This window comes from Eleginops maclovinus, chromosome 3, assembly GCF_036324505.1.
Source record: "Eleginops maclovinus isolate JMC-PN-2008 ecotype Puerto Natales chromosome 3, JC_Emac_rtc_rv5, whole genome shotgun sequence".
Taxonomy (NCBI): domain Eukaryota; kingdom Metazoa; phylum Chordata; class Actinopteri; order Perciformes; family Eleginopidae; genus Eleginops; species Eleginops maclovinus.
Genome location: NC_086351.1, coordinates 8,616,696 through 8,637,558, shown reverse-complemented (window position 1 = coordinate 8,637,558; position 20,863 = coordinate 8,616,696). Strand labels below are relative to the sequence as shown.

At 42.2% G+C, this 20,863-nt stretch overlaps 1 protein-coding gene across 4 annotated transcripts in view; it reads left to right on the top strand.

Moving 5' to 3' along the window:
- satb1b (SATB homeobox 1b) overlaps positions 1-17,839 on the top strand; it is a 55,754-nt gene extending 37,915 nt beyond the window's left edge. For all 4 annotated transcript variants that reach the window (XM_063879849.1, XM_063879852.1, XM_063879851.1 and 1 more), the window contains exons 12-13: positions 13,364-13,579; positions 15,178-17,839. In XM_063879849.1, the coding sequence (XP_063735919.1) occupies positions 13,364-13,579; positions 15,178-15,801 (840 nt within the window). In that variant the 3' untranslated portion in view covers positions 15,802-17,839. The remainder of the gene's footprint in view (positions 1-13,363; positions 13,580-15,177) is intronic.
- The last annotated feature ends 3,024 nt before the right edge of the window (positions 17,840-20,863 follow it).

Genomic DNA, 20,863 nt, shown 5'->3' with positions numbered 1-20,863 from the left:
CGTTAAAAAGGGGACTTTATCCAACATATAAAATCTAGTCTGTGGACATCTTGTCATTTTGTCAAACAAATAGTTAAAAAGCAGAATAACTTGTAAATGCTGTTAAATATTTCACACCCTCTTACTTGCGAGGTAGCTCTTCTGGAATTATTTATGTGTTAGAAATCCCCAAAAATTAAACTCCAAACCTGCAACATAAATTGCACAAATTGTCCACACACACATATTCGTTGATGAACGTCTTGCAATAATCAAAGCAAGAGAAAAGGAATCCTTAAGCATCGAGACAGTCCTTTTAACTCTAAATAAGTACACACACAGTCCATCACACACACAGAGTATATACAGAAAACATTGACATGATCATAAAATATTTAATACTATATGCATATAATATCATAATATTTATACGGTTGAAAGAAAAGCAGTAGAAGATGCATACAACCCGGAGCAAAACTTGCCACGGTGCATCGCCGCAGTGATTTATCGACATAATGACACATGTCCTCTTTATTGTGGGTTTGGAGTTTAACTGTCGACACTGTTTCAACACCAAACAAACCTGTTTATATTAGCTCCGCTCAGTAAGACGGAGGGGCCCCTGTTATCTTCTCACACAATACAAGCTGTGTGTGTTGGAAACAGGGGACAAAAAGGGAACACACACCACCAATTTACCTCTATATTAAAAGCAATTTTAAAATGAGGCACTCAGGAGTTATTATTATAGGTGTCTGTCGGCAGAGTCGAAAAAGATTTCCACAATTGTGCTTGATGAAGACGATGGGGGGAGAAATAGATCACCAAGGGCGGAATAATCTCGAAATATCTGCGAAGGCTTTATTTTTTTCTTGCTGATTAGGATGATTATACCCCCAGATAGCTTTGTTTTACCAAATTGCAGTTTGATGCACAAACCACTGTTTTTGTTAAGGAGTTCAAAGACTCTTGGAAAAGAGAAAGGGGGAGTGCGAGGCGGTCGCAGTATTAACTCGCACATGTCTCTCTCTTCTCAAATGAGGGTTTGTCTGGGAACAGGTTTCCACCGTGCCTTCTCCACCTTGTTCCCATCTTTCTGTCTTGCCCCTCTACCTCTCTCATTCCCCCGATTTCTGCCTCTCTTTCACGTTCCATTCATGCGGGCGGGTGTGAATGTGAATTGAGCAGCAGATAAGAAGTGTGCTAATTATGCCTGTGAAAGGGGGCCTGGGAGAGCACTTATCTCTGGCTCCATCTCGTAATGGGCGCTCCCCGGGCAGCTGGTCTCCCCCCTTACTACCCAGCCGGCATTGCCACAGCTACCAGCGCAGCGAGACCAGGCCTGCTCCTCCGCTTCAGGACCCCTGAACCCTTAAAATCAGAGACCAGCCCCCGAGTTATTAGATGGCATTTCAACAAATATCATCTGAAATGCTGCATTTGTATTTAGTGGGACAAGGTTGTAGTTTTGCTTACTTTGTGTTATCCTGAAGTCAGACGATTCTTTAGAGATTTGACTTCCCAGAAGTCAGTCAAACAATTTGTATGGTATTATTAGGAAACTGTTTTCATCAAACAATCATTCGAGCTGCAAAAAAAAAGCCTTTTATTGGATGAATCCACCTTCTTAATGTGGTGGTGTTATATTTAATTGTAAATGAAATGTTTGGACTTGGTACCTTTTGACATTTGATCAAACAACCAATTCATTGAGAATGAAGACATAAAGAATAAGGATATATTCCATAAATATATCCATATATTGTATCCATACAATTCCTCAGGAAATAATGGTCTTAGCAACTCAATTCTGCTTATATAGAAAAAAGCATTGATGGTACTACAGAAACCATTACGTCATGTGACCAGAGCTAGCATACTGGCTGTTGAGTATGTCAGTGTTAATTGTTCATGAGCTTACTATAGTGTGAGTCAGTCAGCCAGGAAGAAGGGCAAAATGTATTTTTAAATGACATGTTGTAAACGACAGCTTAAGTCCAGAGAGCTTTGCTGCCTTGCTGGAAGAAAATAACACTATCCAAGCCCTGGGTAGAGCGCCATGCCAACAGACACTGCTGGTGCTGAGGTTGGTAGTGCAGTGTGCAGTGTGGTTGGTGATGAGGATGGAGGATGGGCTGGACTGGCAGGATGCCCATATGGGGTCCAGGGAAATAATCGTGGGGGGAGGGTAGAGAAGAGGCCTCATCACTGAGGCTGGCACCGCCTTGTCAGCTCGGTGTGAAGTTCAGCCGCTTCAGTTCAGCTCAGGATTTCCCAGCATGCTTACGCAAGCTCAGTACGAGGTGGTCTGGATCTGTTGGTACCAGTTCCCTATATATGTGGGGACATGGTTCTATATGTATTTAGGGTTTTTTTGCCAGCTTTTTTGCCCCATTCACAGAGAAAAAGCTGAGAAGAGATGAAGAAGAGTGATGGCGATCTGAGAGGTGACAAAACAAAGGAGATGTGGAGTTGAAGGAGGCCATAGACAGTAGTGCCCCCCCGGGTAGAAAAGCAGTGAACAGGAGTTTACTGATCGGTGCATGCTCCACTGAGTGTAGGCTTAGGTGTGTGTATACACTGCATATAGATATGGGTTTATGTGCTGGCACATTTGAATGTGTGTGTGTTTGGGGGGTTCCTGGAACGCTGCCATCCCGTTCTCTCTTAGGGCTCGTAACCACAGCAGGCCTCTGCCACCCTTAACTGCCCCCCCCCCCTCTCACATATTCGATGTTGCATTTCAATCACTCTTTTACTGCCACATATTCAGAGTGTAGTAACCATGGAGCAGTGAATCTAACCCTAAGATATATGACTTTATCAGATTAATGGCCGCCATTTCACTTCAAGTCTGGGCATACGTATTTTTTAAGTAATCCATGCAGCAATTCTGATTTATTAGGACAGATATTACGTTTAGTCTTTGATAAAATCAGAATCATTATTCATGATCCATTCCTCAAACTGATCCAATGCTCCAAGAATGCTCCGTCTCCATTTAGCTTCAGGAGATGTCAGATTTGGAGAAAACAACTGTGTGTTACTGGTTCAAATCCAGCGATGACACTGCCAGAAGTAGCAATATTTGCCAAACAGCCCATTTCATTTGAGCCTGCAGAGGTGCATGCTTTGATCTGGATAGCCTGGAGTTGATGTCAACATTATTAACTGGCTCGGTAGGGCTAGAGCGCTATCTAGCAAGCTACTATGCTTTGTTTTCATTCACATCAACAGGGAGGCTTGCTGTTTTGGCGAGCCTAGCAGAGAGGGCGGCTAATGTTCAGCTGAGCGATGGGAGGTTAGATGAGGGTGGGGCGGGAGCAGGTTGGGGGCTTTCCTCTGACACGACTTTTATGTCGAAACATCTCCGACACTTCCTGAGAGGAATTGCGAAATGGATAGAATCAGAGTCCCTGCTGTCATAAAACAAGCACCCGGGGAGCCGCGCGCACCACGGGGCACAAAGCCCTCCGACTCCTCAATGACCAGAAGAGTACAGAACGCCGTGGCGGCCACCAACACCGCCCTCTTTTCCTATCCCTCTTTCTCTCTCTCACTCGCTCATTCTCCCCTGGAAGAGGCTACGCTAATTAGCCAGGCTCTAATGAGACAGAATGGCACTGATCTGGTCCGCCGCTGCGCCACCGGGGGGGCCGGGCGGGGAAGGGGGGGGGGCTGGTGCAGTAGGGGGGAGAGGGTAGAGCGAGGGGGGGAGGTTGGTGTATGCCATCTGTCACCCTGCACCCGCCTGGCACGGCAGTCCCTGGAGTGGGGGGGTTGTGATGGTTGGGGTTGGGGGAAGGGGCGTAGGGTTGGTGAGGGCCTTGTTGGTCTGGAGAGGTGGGGGAGGTAGGTGAGGGCGGGTGGGGACACTGATATGAGTAGGAAGGGAGGGTGACGGAATAACTGGAACCGTTTGGAAAATGACTCAGTGGTCGTGCGGGTTTTATTTGGGCTTTTTCTTATCTTTAGTCTCAGATATTTAATACGTGACCCATCCAACCTCACACACACACACACACACACACACACATGCCACTTCTGTCATTCTGCTCCATGCTCTGGCTGATTAACTAGAGGGGCAGATGGCTGACCTTTTGGGTGTCTGTTTCTGGATTGGGACAGTTTAGACGTTTGACTGTTACTGAGAAGCCACTTGGGGTCAGCATGTTAGAAGTCATGTTTTGTATGAACACTTGTGTACAAATGGCAATAAATGACATCCTAAGATAGTAAAATTGATATAGTTGTGATTAGATCAGGAACTTCTAGAGGCTGTCTGTTGGAGAAACAAAGTTTTACTTTCCAGCAACAGCAGGGCAGGCATCAAGATGTCCATTTTTTTTTTGTACACTCACAGTTCTCCACACCTGTATCTCTCTGAAATTAGGCAGATCAGAGCGAGCATATCACAACCCCGAGGGATCTAAAAGGGCCGTGACTGTTTATTAATTGATTTATTTATTTATCTCCTGTGCCTGCTTGGTTATTAGGTTGCCATGGGAAACAGGCTAGGCCAGATCCTCTCTATTATTAAAGACACAATTTCTTGAACTGGAGACCCAGCTGTCTGAATAATGAATTTAGCGAATGAATTATCTAGCAAACGGTAAGTCTTCCCCTCCCTCTGAAATGAGCCTTTCTCTTATTGTTTAATGGACAGTGGAATTCCCACCAGCCAGTTCTCTCTCCACTGCCTGTTTCATCGAACTGCCTTCCTCTTAGCAGGAGCCCGGGGGTCTCACTGAGCATGCCCAGAGCACTTTGTGTCTCTCCTGCCATCTCTCTCACTTACGCCTTACATGCCACCTCTCACCCCATCTGTCTCCAATTGCACAACCCACTCCCTCCTCCTCGCCTGCCGCTTACCCTGCAGTCCAAACTAGGATTGTTCCCCAAATGTAAGGCCTCTAAATTCTCTCTCTGTCGTCACCTCTAGTGCATTATTACAAGACAAATGGTTTCTACTTGGGAGCGGGTGTTAGTCAGTTCACCGGTAACTGAGTTACGCCTTGGAAAATAGTTCACCCGCCCTCTCTTTTAGAACATTATCAAAGCTTAACCAGTGCTCAACCTACTAGCCACAAGCTCAACCTACTCGCCTTCGCCCTTTGCCCTCTTGTTAGCAAATGCTACCGTTTCCCAGGGACAGGCTCAGTATTTGCTTGCTCTTTCTTTCCTGCAAATGTTTGCTAGCTAACCCTCTCCCACTGTCTCCACTTCTCATGACAGACCACACAGGGCTTGTTCTGAGGCCCATTTTCGCTAATCTGATCAGGCAGGCAAATACGCCGGGAAAAGCGCTTTAATGATCCCCCTAATTACCTCAAGTCAATACCAACTGTATTATTAGACTCGGGGAAAATATTCCATTAGGGTGCCCCCCGTGGGAGTCCCCCCTGTGCGCGCTGATGTCACGCGCTGCGCGCCCCCTACACTTGTAATTAATTTTATTTACACACTCAGGAATGCACAAGGTCGCACCTGCAGCCCGGAGCCGCCCGACTCGGCCCGCCTAATCAGATCTGTCATAATTATCATTCTGCATGCTTCTGACACACGCCGGGAAATATTTCAATTTAACTACAGCCACTAGCTCCGGCAGATGCGGTCTGTGAGAGGGAGAGAGAGTCTGTGTGAGTGTGTGGGCATACTGGAGTGTGTGTGTGTAGGGGAATCGCATGGGGAGATATTAGGACCCATCCCAGTGCTCATGCTGGTGCTTGTGTGCACTTGGTCTTGCTCGCATTAATTGATCTTTCTTTCTTTCACAATCCCCTCTCTCTCTGTCCTTATCTCTCTTCCTCTGAGGAAAACACTTTCCATCCTCATCTCTCTGTCATCATCCTACTCCTCACTTCTGTTCATCAATTGTGCCTTAAAGAAGATAGTATAAGTTGCCATGTACAGACACATTTGAAATTGTGTTTGGAAAGTGGAACAAGACACACATCCATAGCTGCATTGAAGACTTTTCTATTTCTGAACACTTTTTGGGGATGGGAATGTGTCAGAACTTGTAGGCCAATTAAGAACACTTATTTAGCTGACATAGACAATTTGCAGGTTCTCTGCTATTTCAATCCCTAATTCAATAAGATCAGTCATGATTTATCAGCCTAATTATACTTTGATATTAGCAATTAAACCCCAGCTTTGAATTAAATCTCAATCAAGCTCTTACAATTGATGGAATCAGACTGCATGTAGTTGCTTTCTGCGTTTGTAATGTTGCTGCTGTTGTTATTTATCTCTAGCTTAGGTGCTTTTGTTGTCTTCTGTGCATTCATCCTCCATCTGCCTCAGACAGAGACGATTGTAAACTGGAGGTAGATTTGTGGTGGGAGAACAGTGTTTGAACACCCAAATATCAGTCCACCACCAGGCTAAACTAGATTACGGTGCAATTCAAACAATACTAATATTTGATACGAAGAGATGCATGTACTGTAGCATCAGCAGTGACTCGGCCATTTTGTATTCATGAACACTGTGATGTGCTCTGGTGGTCAAAAAGAACATAGTTTCACTCAAATGTGATATTTACTGATTTTCTTTGTGGCATATGAATTCAAATGATATATATTCTCTTTTATCTGTTCTTGTTTTCTTAAGCAAGGCACTTATCCTTCATGACTAGACTGTGGGTCAACAGTGAACTCCTACTGTGGTTACTTTGTTCGGTGCAGTTGTGTGTGAATAAGATCTTTGTTGAAAGAGAACAAAACGTTCAGTTATTTAAAAAAAAATGCTGTAACCACACAGATGTTTAATGTGCTCCATTTTAGATGGACTGGTCATTTGCCTTTGGTTATTCTTTATGCTCCATCTGCCTCTATTTGGTTGCTCGAAAATTCCCTGCACCCTTTATTGGTTCGGCAGGCATGACGTAAGCGGCCACACAGAACTGGCTGGTATTGTTTCTGGGAGCAAGTGCTGACACAGAGAGGGCCATTTCCTGCACAGTCATGCCTTGCCTCCACAATGTGTGTCGTGTTAGCTGTCAGTCTGTTATTGTTGTCAACTCGCTTATTGTATCTGGAGAGGTTGCGACCCCTCTTCAGAAAAACGTTCCTTGTTTGGCTAAGACTTCTCCATGTCGCAGCTCGAATAGAGATTAATTGTTTGGCATGTATGATTCAGACTGGCAATTTTTTTCTCCTGAAGCTCAGCTACTGACATCCTCACAAAAGAGGATAGTGACACAATCTGGCAACCAGAATCTGGAAAGCATCCACTGTGACAAGACATCAGAGTCATACCAACGCGATTAAATAATAACAGAATATTTTTTAAAGGCAAGTTTCAAATTATTTAAGATGACTCAGTTTTTAATCCTCAAACGCTTTGCTCAAGAGAAAACCAGCTTCATGATCGGTACATGTGAGAACTAGACATTTCATCATCCATTAATGCTGTTGCAAATCCAACTGTCCTCAGGGTCTGTCAATAATTCAAAAATATGCCTTCTTATAACTTCTCAAGACCAGCATGTGAATCGAATCAGATGGTGATGTTAGAATAATAAAGTAGAGGTAAATGAAACTGTGCTTGGCGATAAATACGACTCTTTGATTGCCATATGGTGAGCAGCCTCAGAGTCCAGACAAAGAAGCATATTTTTAGAATAAAATATGAATTTCCTTTATTTGTAATAAATATTTTTTACCTTTACAACCATGTGAAATATTGAACATCCTCATACCATCTGTTGTAATGTGTTTTAGTCTTTGTTGTTGAAGTCCCTTTATGTATCTCACGATATAATTGGTTAGCGTGATTGGCTAGTTTAAATCCCCAGAATTATTAGTGTTGACGAGAACTGGAGTTATTTTTTGCAGCATATTCTACCTTGACATGATTCTCCTTAATAAACTGCACGCCAGTTCATGGAGATAACATGGAGAACACAACATGGAGCCTCTTTAAAAAATCCTCTGTAATCTTTGATTCAGTAACGCTTGATAAATTCGTATTTTGTGATCTAGCAGCGCCATTTTCAGGGCAAACCTTTACACTTCATGTGAACGAACAAATACAAACACAATTACTTTAGGGATATAATGAATGCATAGTAATCTCCTTTCCTATACCAAGACAAATTTGTATGTTAAGATCTTGCTAGCAGTCATTTTTGGTGCAAACGTTGCCCTTTCCATGATCATCTCCCTATTCCATCGTCAGTGAAAGAATATAAACATGATTACTTTTGGAAATAATGAATACAGAACATAACCGTCCTTCTTCATCAAGTGTTTTGGTGGTGCCACGATTATCACCGGGTAAAATCCTACTTTGAACCTTGAATTAATTTGTTACACTTAAAGCATTAGATCACAACCACAGGGGGAGAACACATTTGGATGAACACTCAATAGGCTGTCTTTGAGTGTTTGAGCCATTGCACACCTTACTTACATCTCCCTGCAAGTTTTTATTAGTTCACTTACAGTTTAAAATGATCCGTGAACAGACGCTGTATGAAGTAATTGTTGCGCCGCATGTTGAGCCAACAACTGTCAATGGCTGTGTAGATGTTAAAGAATAAATTGAATAAAGACACTAACAGTCAAATAAATAGGATTTAATGTTGTTATGGTTTGGCTTTGGAGAATAATGTCTTCTTCATAATATTGTTAAGCATCAGTGCTGTCCTGCCGATTTTCAATGCAGTTCGAGTAAGGCCACTGACCTCCTTTCCATTGGGATGCCTTCCTCACAGTACGCCAAAGATTATTTGTACAGTCACTCAAAGCGGTTCTACTTCCGTATAAAGACTTATTCTTCCCCAGAAAAAAATCTGGCGCTGTATTTGCAGTCAATTATTGCTTATTGTTGCGGGAGATTCGCATATGCCCGAGCATCAGGAACGTTTCAACACACCACCGTCGTCAGCAGATGGGCGTCCACCATGGCCTAATGTTTTTACAGCACAGCACACGTTACGTTGCAGGGTCAACGCGCACGTGCAGCCGCCCCGTTTGGCCTGCTCAGGGAGGAGAAACATGTTATCAGTTGCATTTATCTGCATAGTGTTGTCTGCCAGTGCTGGGCCTCTGCCAGGTTCAAAGAGGAGGAAAGACAATAATGCATTGTCTTCCCCTACTTTTAGCTCCCTCGCTTGTTCAGACACAGAAGAGGTTTGTCTGCTGCCTTCGAAACAGCCCTGTCCTCCAATGGCCACAATCATTTTTTTATGTGTCGTGTTGGCTATTTTCTTTTTGTCCAAATGGTATTTGAGTTAGGGTTGGTTTTTGGGGTTAAAGCTGAGGCTTGATTTTTGGTCACGCAGTAATCGGAGGAAGGAGGGGGAAAACCTCCAATGGCAAATTGATGGACATCTGTTGGCTTATTTTATTTATTTATTTTTGCCGTGGCCGAGGTCAGCCTGATGGGACTGATAACAAGCAAATGAGATTAGAGGGAAGGTGTTGGCCAGGCCGTGTGACAGACCCCTCTGTCTGTATGTCTGTCTGTCTGTAATTCCCTGTCTCACTGCACAGCCAGTTGCTCATCTGGGTTTTTTTCTGAGCTTTCATGTTGGGACTGTTTGCAGTGGTGATGGGTGTATGTGCTGGGCGGTGAATACCATGCTGTTCTCTGACAGAGCAGGCCTATGCGCTTATTGGCAGCTTGTGACTGCAGCACTCACATACACGGTGCACCGCATTGCATAGCTGGGTGAATCTCGCGCATGAATTCAACTATTGTGTTGGGAGGGAAATATTTTTATCAGAACCTCGGTTGCTATTTATACCCAGACCATACAATGGCCTGCTGAAGAGTTTATTACCCTTTTAATTTTTGCACCTTATGACCCCGAAGCCCTATTAACCCCTTGACAGATCTGTGCATGCTGTAAAATTAGAAAGGGCTGCTGGTTCTTGATTGTCAGTCCTGTTGTTTGAAACTAATTAATAATTAAGCAACGCTGACCTAGAGGCAGCGGATTATTGTGCAATATTGTCGCAGGTGTGTGCCAACAAAGCAAGATAATCCTGTGCCTGTCAGTACTTATTGGTCCGATGAACCTGTTTGCAGCATCTGTGAGTTCAACTGAGAGATGTATTTAGCATCAAAACATACTGCCTTTTCAGTTTGCTACTCACTCTATGATTTCATGGTAATCCAGGTTGGGAAATGCATTCTTTAGTTTATACAGTAGGTCACTTCATCATCTCTATTTCAATGTGTAGTTAATTCTACCTGTACTGCTCTTACTTAGGGTGGCAATTATTCTAATTATCAATTCATCCATTCTATTTTTCTTTATAAATGGTGCATTTTTGTTGAGAAAATGAGACAAAAAAGAGGGTAAAAGGCTGACCAAAACACCCTAATTCTTTTGAAATTCCTTGTTCAGGATGCTGCTCTGTCAGCTGGGTGATAACGTAAAAACATGTAATGGAGAGAAGCGTCTTGAACATTTTGTTTAAAACTGCTTGTCTGACCCGGTTTTCTGGAAATGCCTTTTTAACAGTGAGTGTTGATGAGAAGTGTGAGAAGCCAAACAATCTAAGTCCTATCTTTAAGTGAAAATGTTGTAATAACTGTGGGTTTGCTGGAAGTGATGATTAGCCATCTCATCAGTCGAATACTTTTTTCGCCAGTCTGGTTCCTGTCGCAGCCATACTTTGTGGTCTTGATGTTCAAACTTGGACATGATAACATTTCTAGACTGAACACGAGTTTTTGTGAAATTCTGTGCTGGCCGTTTCTGTTTATTTATAGAGAGCCCTTAATGATCTTCAACGAAACACAGAGTACACTGGATTGAAGAGCCCTAGATTTTTGTTTTCTGGACCGTGTTGGAACACTTTAGCGGCAGGGGCAGCAAGTCCATGATCCAATCAAGAGTGGCTGGTGCTTGTCAGCTGCGGTGGAGAGGCTCAACAAACTCTGTGAAATAATAAAGGGGAAAACAGATCTGCAACAGTAGGGTAATGTTGAATATTGTTAGTGTAATCATTCCTGAGGAATATTTTTACTATATAAATACATTTCATGAAATACACTCCTCCACATTATAGCAGGAAAAAGTTCTATGACATTTACAATATCCAAGTTCATTCTTTTGAAGTTTACTGGCAACAAGGGAGTCAAATCGTTTCTCTCTCTCACTCTCTCTTTTCCTATTTCTCTCCATCTCTCTGTCCTCTCTTTATCCCCGCTGCCTCTGTCTGGCCTGTGGAAGCAATGCAATTAAACAAACACAAACAAAGCTCTTGAAACTGCCATGGAAAATGCTGACTGTCCACTGTCCACAGTGCTGGCCTGGAGCAGCGCTAACTGCTGTTTGACGTACATCACATAAAAACGCTCACCGAATGCCCGTGCGATTCTCCCTTCAACTCCTTCTATAAAAAGTTGAATGTCAGCTCCAAAAGTGTAGAAAAGTAAAATACCACACAAACAAACATCCACACTTGTGAACTAATAAACTCTCGGTACTTTATTTCATCAAATGGACTTCCTGGCATTGAATTGGAGTTCACGTCGTGCTTTTGTTTGATTGGCTCTGCTACTTTGGGTTTAATCCTGCTGGTTTCGGGAGTGTTTGAGTTGGATTACTCCATCGTTGGGCCGGGGTACAGTTTCTCTGGCTTTGACAAGATGGTGTGTGGTGGTGTGTTTGCATCTGTTTGTGTGTTAGTGGGCTGTGTGTGTGTGTGTTTTCCCTCACTACCGAATCAGCTGAAACCACAGACAGCCCAACTGGAGCGCCGTCCAAATCCCTCTGCATGCAAATTAAAAACGCAACAATAAACGTGGCAAAGGAACAAGGTGGGCACGCAGGCTTTATGGCCCTCTCCTCCCTTTCTCTCTCTCGCTTTATGTCTCCGCCTCTCTCTCTCTCTCTCTCTCTCTCTCTCTCTCTCTCGCTCTGTCCTTCTCCCCCTCTCGGCTTCCTCCAAAACCCCTCCTGGGTTTGATGTGGCTTATGGGAGGAGTTGGAACAGGGGACAACCAAACTGCTGAGTTATCTCTTGCATGCAGTGTAGCGGCGTGGCTCTGCCCTCTGTGTGTATGCATGTGTGTGTGTCTGTGTGCGGACCAGCAGCGCGGTGTAATCCTGTGGAAATGAAAGGTGCTGCCGCGCACTGGCCGGGAGATTACAGCGCTGCTCTGTCACAGTGCCAGGACAGACTACCCGGCTGAGCGAGTAGCCCTCTGTAACACACACACACACCTCGCTGCTCCTCTTTGACGCCGTGTTTCCTCCTCGCTGGTTTCGCTCCCCGGCCGTCCCTCCTTCTTCATCCACTTCTGTCCCTTTACAGCTCTTTTGTAGCCTCGGTCCCACTCCTCTTCGCTCTCCCACACAGCACTACAGTGTGTTATTTCCCTTCTCTCTTACTCACACACATTCTGCCCTGCTGAGGTTCAGGTCATCATGTTCGAGTCTTTGAGATCACGTCACTCAACTCCTGCAGAGCCCTTCTGTCTGTGCAGTCATTGAATCCTCAGTTTGTCACTTGAAAAACACAAACACACAATTAATATATTGTAAATGTGTCGATCAAAACCAAACATACTCTAATAAGGCTCAATCAATCTCTCTTTTTTTTATAAAAGGTCAGAAAAGAAGAGACCTACGGGCCAAAAAGCGAAACTTTGTAATGGTTTTAGCTGGAAGCAGTTTACCTAAAGCTTAAAACAGAAGCAATTGATCAACGATTAATATGATCTTTTGATTAATCATTTTTGCTCATGATACAATGCCTATGAAAAGGATGTCAGTAACTTATTCACACATTATTCTGTGCAAATAAAAATAAAACTACATATAGAAAACAATAAGTGATTTACAATAAGCTCTGCACTTTCAATAATGTGCCTCATTTCCCTCATCAAGGTCAGACTCATCAAACATCCTTTGATTCGATTAAAGAAAGCCTTTCAGGTAGTTGCTGTCCGTCCTGTTCCTCAGCTCTGTGTTTCATGGCCCTCTGCTGGAGTGTTTAAACATGGGAGTCACTCGCTTCCTCCCAAGGGTGCTACTCAATATGGGAGTGTGTGTGTTTCTCGTCACGTGAAATTGTTCCTTCCTGCTGTGCTGCCTGACCTTGGTTAATTCACATCTTCATCTTCAGCTGAGGCAGAAAAACACACTAACCGCAGGTGCAGCTAACAATGGGCTGTCTTGTGTTTCTATTTTTACTATGATTTTGATTGTTTGAGGTGTTGTTGCCGCATTGAAACTGTTTTTCTCTGACATAATGATGTGGATCATCTCTTAGATGTAGGCCTGTGACTATGTGAACCACTTTCTATACTTTTGTCCAAAAAGGTTGATAATGAATCATTTTGTTCACCCTAACAACCATGCTTTACTGACGTGCTCTTTCTCTCTGTGTCTCCCTTCTAATCCTTCCTCCAGGGCTGGCTCTGTGAGCTGCTGCGCTGGAAGGAGGATCCGTCCCCGGAGAACAGGACGCTCTGGGAGAACCTCTCCATGATCCGCCGCTTCCTGAGCCTCTGCCAGGCCGAACGGGACGCTATCTACGAGCAGGAGAGCAGCGCCGGGCAGCAGCAGCAGCAGCACCACAACGAGCGGCCCATGCACCTGACGCACATCTCCCCTGAGCAGCTACAGGTGAGCTGGACAGCAAGTTTATAAAATATAAATAATTTAACATACTTTACATGTAGGAAACACGCATGCAGGAATACACACAGATGCAACCATAAGCACATATAAGGGTTTGACATTTTAAGAATCAATTTTCACTGAAATCAGTCAAATATGCTAAAGGTGTGCTGTTTTTGTGTGATTCTTATTTTCTGACATTTCATACACCAAATGATGAATCGATCAGTAAAAAATAATCATGGTCATACTGTATACATATATATACTTTCCTACGTTTTCTGAAATAAGTGGAAAACATAATTTCCCCCTACTTCATTTCATCTTAACTAATCTTTCAGGAATGTGTAATAAATAACACTTGTTAATTAGAAGCACAGCAACAATTAAAAGTTCCTACATTTTCACAAAAAGCCATTTTCAAAGATATCATTAGCCTTAACTTATTTAATAGAGCCGCTTTATAAAAGACATCTGGCAGATGAATAGAAAATAACACACAGGCTCGCTTAATGGTCCAAATATCTTAATGAAGTACAATAATACTTCTATAAAAAGTCTGAGCCACAGCTGAGTGTTTGATTAGTTACTTGGTTACGTGGAGACATGGCCAGTGTTTCACAAAGGCTTCCATTTACTGGATATAAATAAAGTAATATGATTTCTCTTACAAATCAGCCACAGCAGCAGATTTGGAATGAGGGAATTTTGTGCATACTTTGCATGCGAACAGAAATGGTTGTAGATTGATAAAATAGGATTATTTCTGATTTAATAGTGCCGTTTTACACCACCCATAAGAGACTAGTGTTTAAATATTTTGTGCCGGTCCTTCTCTAACACGATACATTAGCCAAATTAGCTCCCATTTGCTCAACAAGAACTATCATAGCCTGGTATATTGGTACAGTAAAATTATATCTCTGGGTGCATTTATGCAGCTGGCAAACAGAGGCCCTGCAAAGTGCTGTTTTGCAAACTTCATTATGAAACACCTATTCTACAGTGTCTGACTCAGAAATGAAAATAAAAGAGCACCCATTCTGCGGGGTCAATAGGGACCACGAGTTACCCACTCACTCCCTCTCCAACCACACAATGAGACATTTTACGAGTAATGTGTCATGTGTTTACACTAAAGGGATTCTGACAGCGGAGTGAAAGCCATCGATAGCATTCTCACACTGCGGCAAATCAGCCAGGCCATCGCGGCGAGGAATTGTGCACAGGGAGCTTGTTTATCACCGCCTGGCAATAGAGCCTGATAAGCAGCAGAGGCTATAATAGAGAGGCCAGTTTCCCACTGCGTGTCAGGCTGTGTGTTTCTTCAGTTTGTGTGTGTGTTCCCTCTACACCCACAATGAGAGACACAATCTCCCACATGCAAAAAAAAGGGGGGAAAAAAATCATATCTGCAGAACTGATTACATTCAATGAGATATTACATGGAACATTCCTACAACCCAGTGACTGTTCTTTGCACAGTGGGCCCATTTTTCCTCACAACTCAATTGATTTTAATGAAAGGCCTTATTAAAGCGCCGATAAGTGTTCACTGATAACATCCGCGTTTCCTTTCTCTTCCCCTTCTTTTCCCACTGCAGGCTCAGCTCCCTCACTCCCAGCAGCAACACCAGCCCTCCCTTCAGCACCCCTGCCAACCCCTTTTGTCCCAGCAGCCCTTGCAGCTATTGCAGCCCTGCACCGGCCCCAGGTTGCCGCCGCGCCAGCCCTCCACCGCCTCTCCAGCCGAGATGGAGGACGAGGTCAGCCGCGGGGGGATCATCAAGTCCCGCACGTGTGGAGGGAAGATCTCCCTGGAGGCGCTGGGCATCCTGCAGAGCTTCATCCAGGACGTGGGCCTGTACCCTGACGAGGAGGCCATCCACACCCTGTCGGCCCAGCTGGACCTGCCCAAGCTCACCATCATCAAGTTCTTCCAGAGCCAGCGTTTCTATATCAATCACCCAGCCAAGGCGCCCAAGGAGCCCGGCAACAACATCAACAGCACCGCAGCAACCACCAACACCACCAGCAGCAGCAGCAGCAGCAGCAGCAGCCCGGCCTTCGAGGAGGAGCTGACGGACTTCAGGGAGAGCGGAGAGCTGCTGAAGGAGCTGGAGGACAGCACGCAGACCAACAGCACCATCTTCTCCATCAAGATCGAGGAGCAGCTGGCCCGAGGCGCAGAGGCCCAGGCAGAGTCAGAGCACGAGGCCAAGGAGTAGCACATTCCGCGCCTGAACACACACTGAGTGTCCCTGCACACACAGACTGATGACTGTGCAAGAAGTGACGCTCTGACTCAGAACCACCGCACTGCAAATAAAGAAAAGTAGTGTTTTTAATCAGCCTGGACTGAGTGTTTAGATATATCCGCTGCAGACTGACAGGCTACGTGAAGTGAGCATCCACACACTGGAAAAGCCCATTTCAGACTCAAGTACTACTTTTTGGATTTTGTAAAACTTGTATTATTATCACTGTAAAGACTGATGCATCATTTAAATAATCTGCAGAAAAAAAATATTCTAAGTATGTTGCCGTGGATATTTGCTGACTGCACTCTGTGTCTGTTGTTTTACACTGACCTACTTTATCTTTTTGAGCTACTGATTATATTTAAAAAGAAAAAAAAAAAGTCCCCCTGGAGTTTGCTAGGACTTTGATAGGTGTTTACGTATGTGATGTTTAACTGGATCTTAAAAGAAAAAAAAAAAAAGCTAATGAATTCAAGGACCAAGAGGTTGACAAGGCCTTACATTTGAGGTATCAAGTCTGGAGCCTGCTGGCGGATCAGTTATTATTTTAAAATTTTAATTATGAATCACTCCAAACTCTGGAACGGGATCACCCAGCCCAGGTGAATCTACGAGAATTGCTCAGTCTTTACATATTATTTGTTAGGGAGGAAATATAAATATATATATATAGACATTATATTGTAACTGTAAAAAAAGATACAGTCTTAAAGAAACTATGCCAACAAATGCCTTGTACTATACGGCACTGCCGATGTTAGATTATTTTGCAAAACCTTTGTCACTGTAACTCTCTGACTTTCCACACAGTTAGAAATGTGAATTACACCATGTTTATGTTGTCTGACATTATTTATTTGCAGTTCATGCAGTGTTTCTGATGTAATTACTTTTTCTTTTCTTTTTTAAGTTTATGTTACGTAGAGCTTTTTTAAAATTCCACCAATCTGTTTTCTATTTATAAATGTGATTTCGATGGGCAGTAAAAACAAAAAGTGTCTTAAACGTTTTAAATGGAGAAATGTGCTTTAAAGGTTGCCTATAAAAAGTGCTGTATGTCAAGCAACTCATGCTACAAGCTTCACAATTAATGTTGTATGCAATTTTTACTATCATGCAAATAAGCTTAGGTAAAATGACTAACCTATAGAACACCTTAGAGAGAAAAACATATGCAATCTGTGTGAAAATCGATGTCTGCGATGTGTCTTCCTTTGGTTAACAATCCAATTCAAAAAGCTATTCCTGTATAAATATCCTGTATAAAAGTGTTTCTTTTTTATGAGTTGATTTCAATGAGAACACCAGTTATTTTGTTACGACTGACTGTTTTATAAGTGTTTCTCGGTTCCTTTCTGCAGAAATGTTCTAGAAGTGGTTATTGATTGTTAATTACACAATTAAACTGTTTGTATTGTACCACAGATTTCTTGCCATTAACTTGACTTTTGACACCAGAGTTGGATATTCCTCTCTGCAAACAAAAGATGAAACAATGTGAATTGTTTTTAAATCAACTGCTAAGAGAAATCAACTCCAGTTACTGTCTCGTTCAGCTGCAGTCACTGAACACGTTATTTGTAATAACTGTAAATATCACATCTTATGGAATCATTGATTGTTTATTATTGTAAATATATTTGAAGTTTGTGCAAGAGCTCACCGTACAAAATTGAAATCAACGTTTTGTCGTGCCTCTTCCTCTCAAACCGACTGTACCTGGGCTCTTCTACTGCTGAGTGTATCTGAAGCACCTGTGAAATCTGAAATAAATAAATGTTAGGTGTGAACACCTGTAATAGCAAAGCCCTCTGCAGGGAGCTAAGATAGAAAAACAGCCCAGGTGTTCTGACCTCGCCGTGAACCCCAGGTGAGGCCAGGTGTCTGCACCTTTAGGATATTACCGTCACCTGTTAACACCCTGCGATATGTGCCAGCCAGTCTGCGCTGGCGTTCCCTTGATGTTCTGCTCATCTTTTTTCATGAATAAAAAGCCAGAGTGTAACATTGTGTGTGTTCAGGGGAAAAGAAAATCACATGAAACAAATCATACATGTACAGGAAGTGTCAGATGCTCTCAAGGGGGGAGTTTTAGAAGAAAGTACATTAACACGTGTAAGGAGATACAGAAAAAACACACTTGAGAAAAGGAAAGGCACCATTAAGCTTCACTATTTCCTGATTTTTACATTACAAGTGACTTACTCACTGATGAACAGAGGTGAAGGCGCCAACAAACAACAGGAACTCAGAGTGATACTTCTCCTCATTATCACTGTTTTCATAAGGATCAGTGTTATTTGCTTCAGACTTAGAGAAGGTTTTACCACACAGATGGCTAATACTTCCCTATAAAAACGGTACTCGATTTTGGAGGTGGTGACAATACAGGGGGAAAGGGAAAGGAATTAAAATAACAGTTTTTTTTTTTATTCAATAATTAAGGGAAATACCCTAAAAAGAGGATGGACAATACAAAGAACACTGTCCACGCACACCATCTGAAAAGGGCTTTATTTTTGTGGATGACGAGATGAAATAAATCTCAACTGCTGTTTTCCTCACCAGAAATCTCCAGTTTTGAGCAAAGCGCTGGAGTTTCGCCATGGGTGGGTATCATGGGTGATTGCTCAGACGATACTGGCAACAGTTTCTATCTCCGTCTCCATTAGCCTGTTTGCGGGCTCTCTGCAGAATCAAACACACTTCAAAGACTTTCCCCAGATGTCAAAATAGAAATCATAATTACGACAAGAATGGTGACTGATGAATCACTGACTCTGTTACCCCGGGCTGCTCATGCTGTTGCTTATTTAAAAAATTAGCAGGCTACACAAGATAAGTTTCCGAGAAAGTATTCATAGATGAGGCCACATCACGCTGCGGTACTCCACCATTAGGAGAAAAACATAAACGTATCTTTTTTCGATATTTGTAGAATTTCATAGCAAATTTCCACATAAACGTTCCAGAGTTGGCGCCTGTGGCCTGCTGAGGGGTGTGTGAAGTTATTGAGGCCATGCAAAGCTTCATTTAAACACTGTGAAATGTATTAACACTGCTCTGGTTGTTATAAATATTTAGCTCTCAGAGGAGACCAACAACCATAAGCAAAAGTAATAAGATGAAGTCCATCTAATATAATCCATTAATGGCTTAAAATCTTTAAAGGGAAATTAGAATTTCTATCATTTTAATTTACAAGAGGTAAAACAAGCCATAACTAATTAATATAATTATGATATTTAAAAACTAATCATGGTTGGAAGGTTTGAGTGTTTCCTCATATTAATAGGAAACGTGTTGGGGGTTATATTCTGCAATACTACGAAATAAAATATAATAACTATAATATTATTAATATGTAAATATGAAATGTAAATTAATTAAATGCACAACAATCCTCAATAGCCAAATGTCAGTAGTAGAAGTATTCATAATTCAAAAATTAAATCACTATAGTATATTATATCTTTGCAGGTGCTTATAACATCTTACTGTTGCAGCTTGTCACAATGGAGGTCATTTCAAAAGAAATGTTTGGGTAATTTAATCCATAAAACAGGTATATTTTATAGCTATGAGATTTGTTTTGTGAATTATATACTGTAATGTTATCTATGACTAAATCTATCTCATAAATGTAGTAGAGTACAAAGAGAGTACATTGCAATAAATGAACACAGTACAGTCCAATTCCAGCACTGGTAAAAATGCTTAACAGACCCAATGCTAGAAAGACACTTTAAAACAAAACATCTCTGATGAAATATTTAAGTAAAGTTTTCATCACTTATAATATGTGTAAGTTATTGCGACATAGTGCATTTTTTATAGCTAGGATGCACATCTGCAGGATGGACACATTTAAAGAACGTATACTATTTGCTCCACTGAACACAAACCCCCAAAGTACGTATGAAGATGTCAATCAACGGAGCACATTAACACTTCACAGACGACATGAGGGAATTCTGCAGAAACAGGAGTCGGGGCTCTATGAATGCAGATTTGAAGCGAGCATCATATTTTGTATTTTTCCCAGCCTGCGTTGTACATCACTTAACAACTAAAAGAAATATGGTCTAAAACTCGTAGCTTTGCCAGACTGTCAAGTGTCTCACTGTTGGGTAAACGGCTCACAACTTGGTTCAGTCTCTCACAGTATTTTAATCTGTCACATGTGGTACTATAGCCAGCGTTCATCAGCTAATATACAATATTCAACACATTTTTAAAGAGTTTAAAGAGTCATGTGGCAGAGAAACGGACTATCCAACTCTTTCTATTGTACGATGACAGTCAACAGAAAATCTGCAGGAGGAGAAGCCATATTAACATAACTTGACATGACGTAAACATGTGTTAGAATGCAGAAAAACTCTCTGTGAAATCCTGTGGCAGGTCAAAAGTTTTGTCCTTGTGTGGAACATTTTTCCCAGTGTGTGAAGAAAAGCATAAACTTTTAAAGAATGACAGATGAATCTTAACAGTTTTAGTTGTGTGTGATGATATGTGATCAATTACAGGATCCACAGCTGTTCATTTTCCCCTCTTTTCTTTTTTTCAGGCTGTGTAAGTAGAGTTCATTATTTTTGGCTGATCATTAGAAAGAACAATACCTAAATAAAAGTAAAAAAACACATTTAAAAAGCACAATTTGAAGGTGAGATTTTTTTCTCCTTATTTTCCTTCTCTATAGGTGTCTTTTCTGAGGTTTCAATGAAGAAAGAAATCTTGTTTATTCTGGTGATCAGTGCCATCTTGAAAGAGAAATCTCAAGAACATTTAAAGACATTCGGAATTAAAGACTGAGTTATATCACCTGGTCATATCAGGTTGGTATTTTTAAGTAATAATTGGCTTAACAACCTACCTGATTTACCTACAGTATACTGGTTAATGAAATCCACTAAATTATCTGTTGTTCTGCCCTTGCTTTCCTGCCTTGGTAGACACGTTTGAACAAGGACAAAGGGCTCCTTGGTACTGATTTAGGTTGTGTTGTAAAAAGTAGGTGGCAGATTTA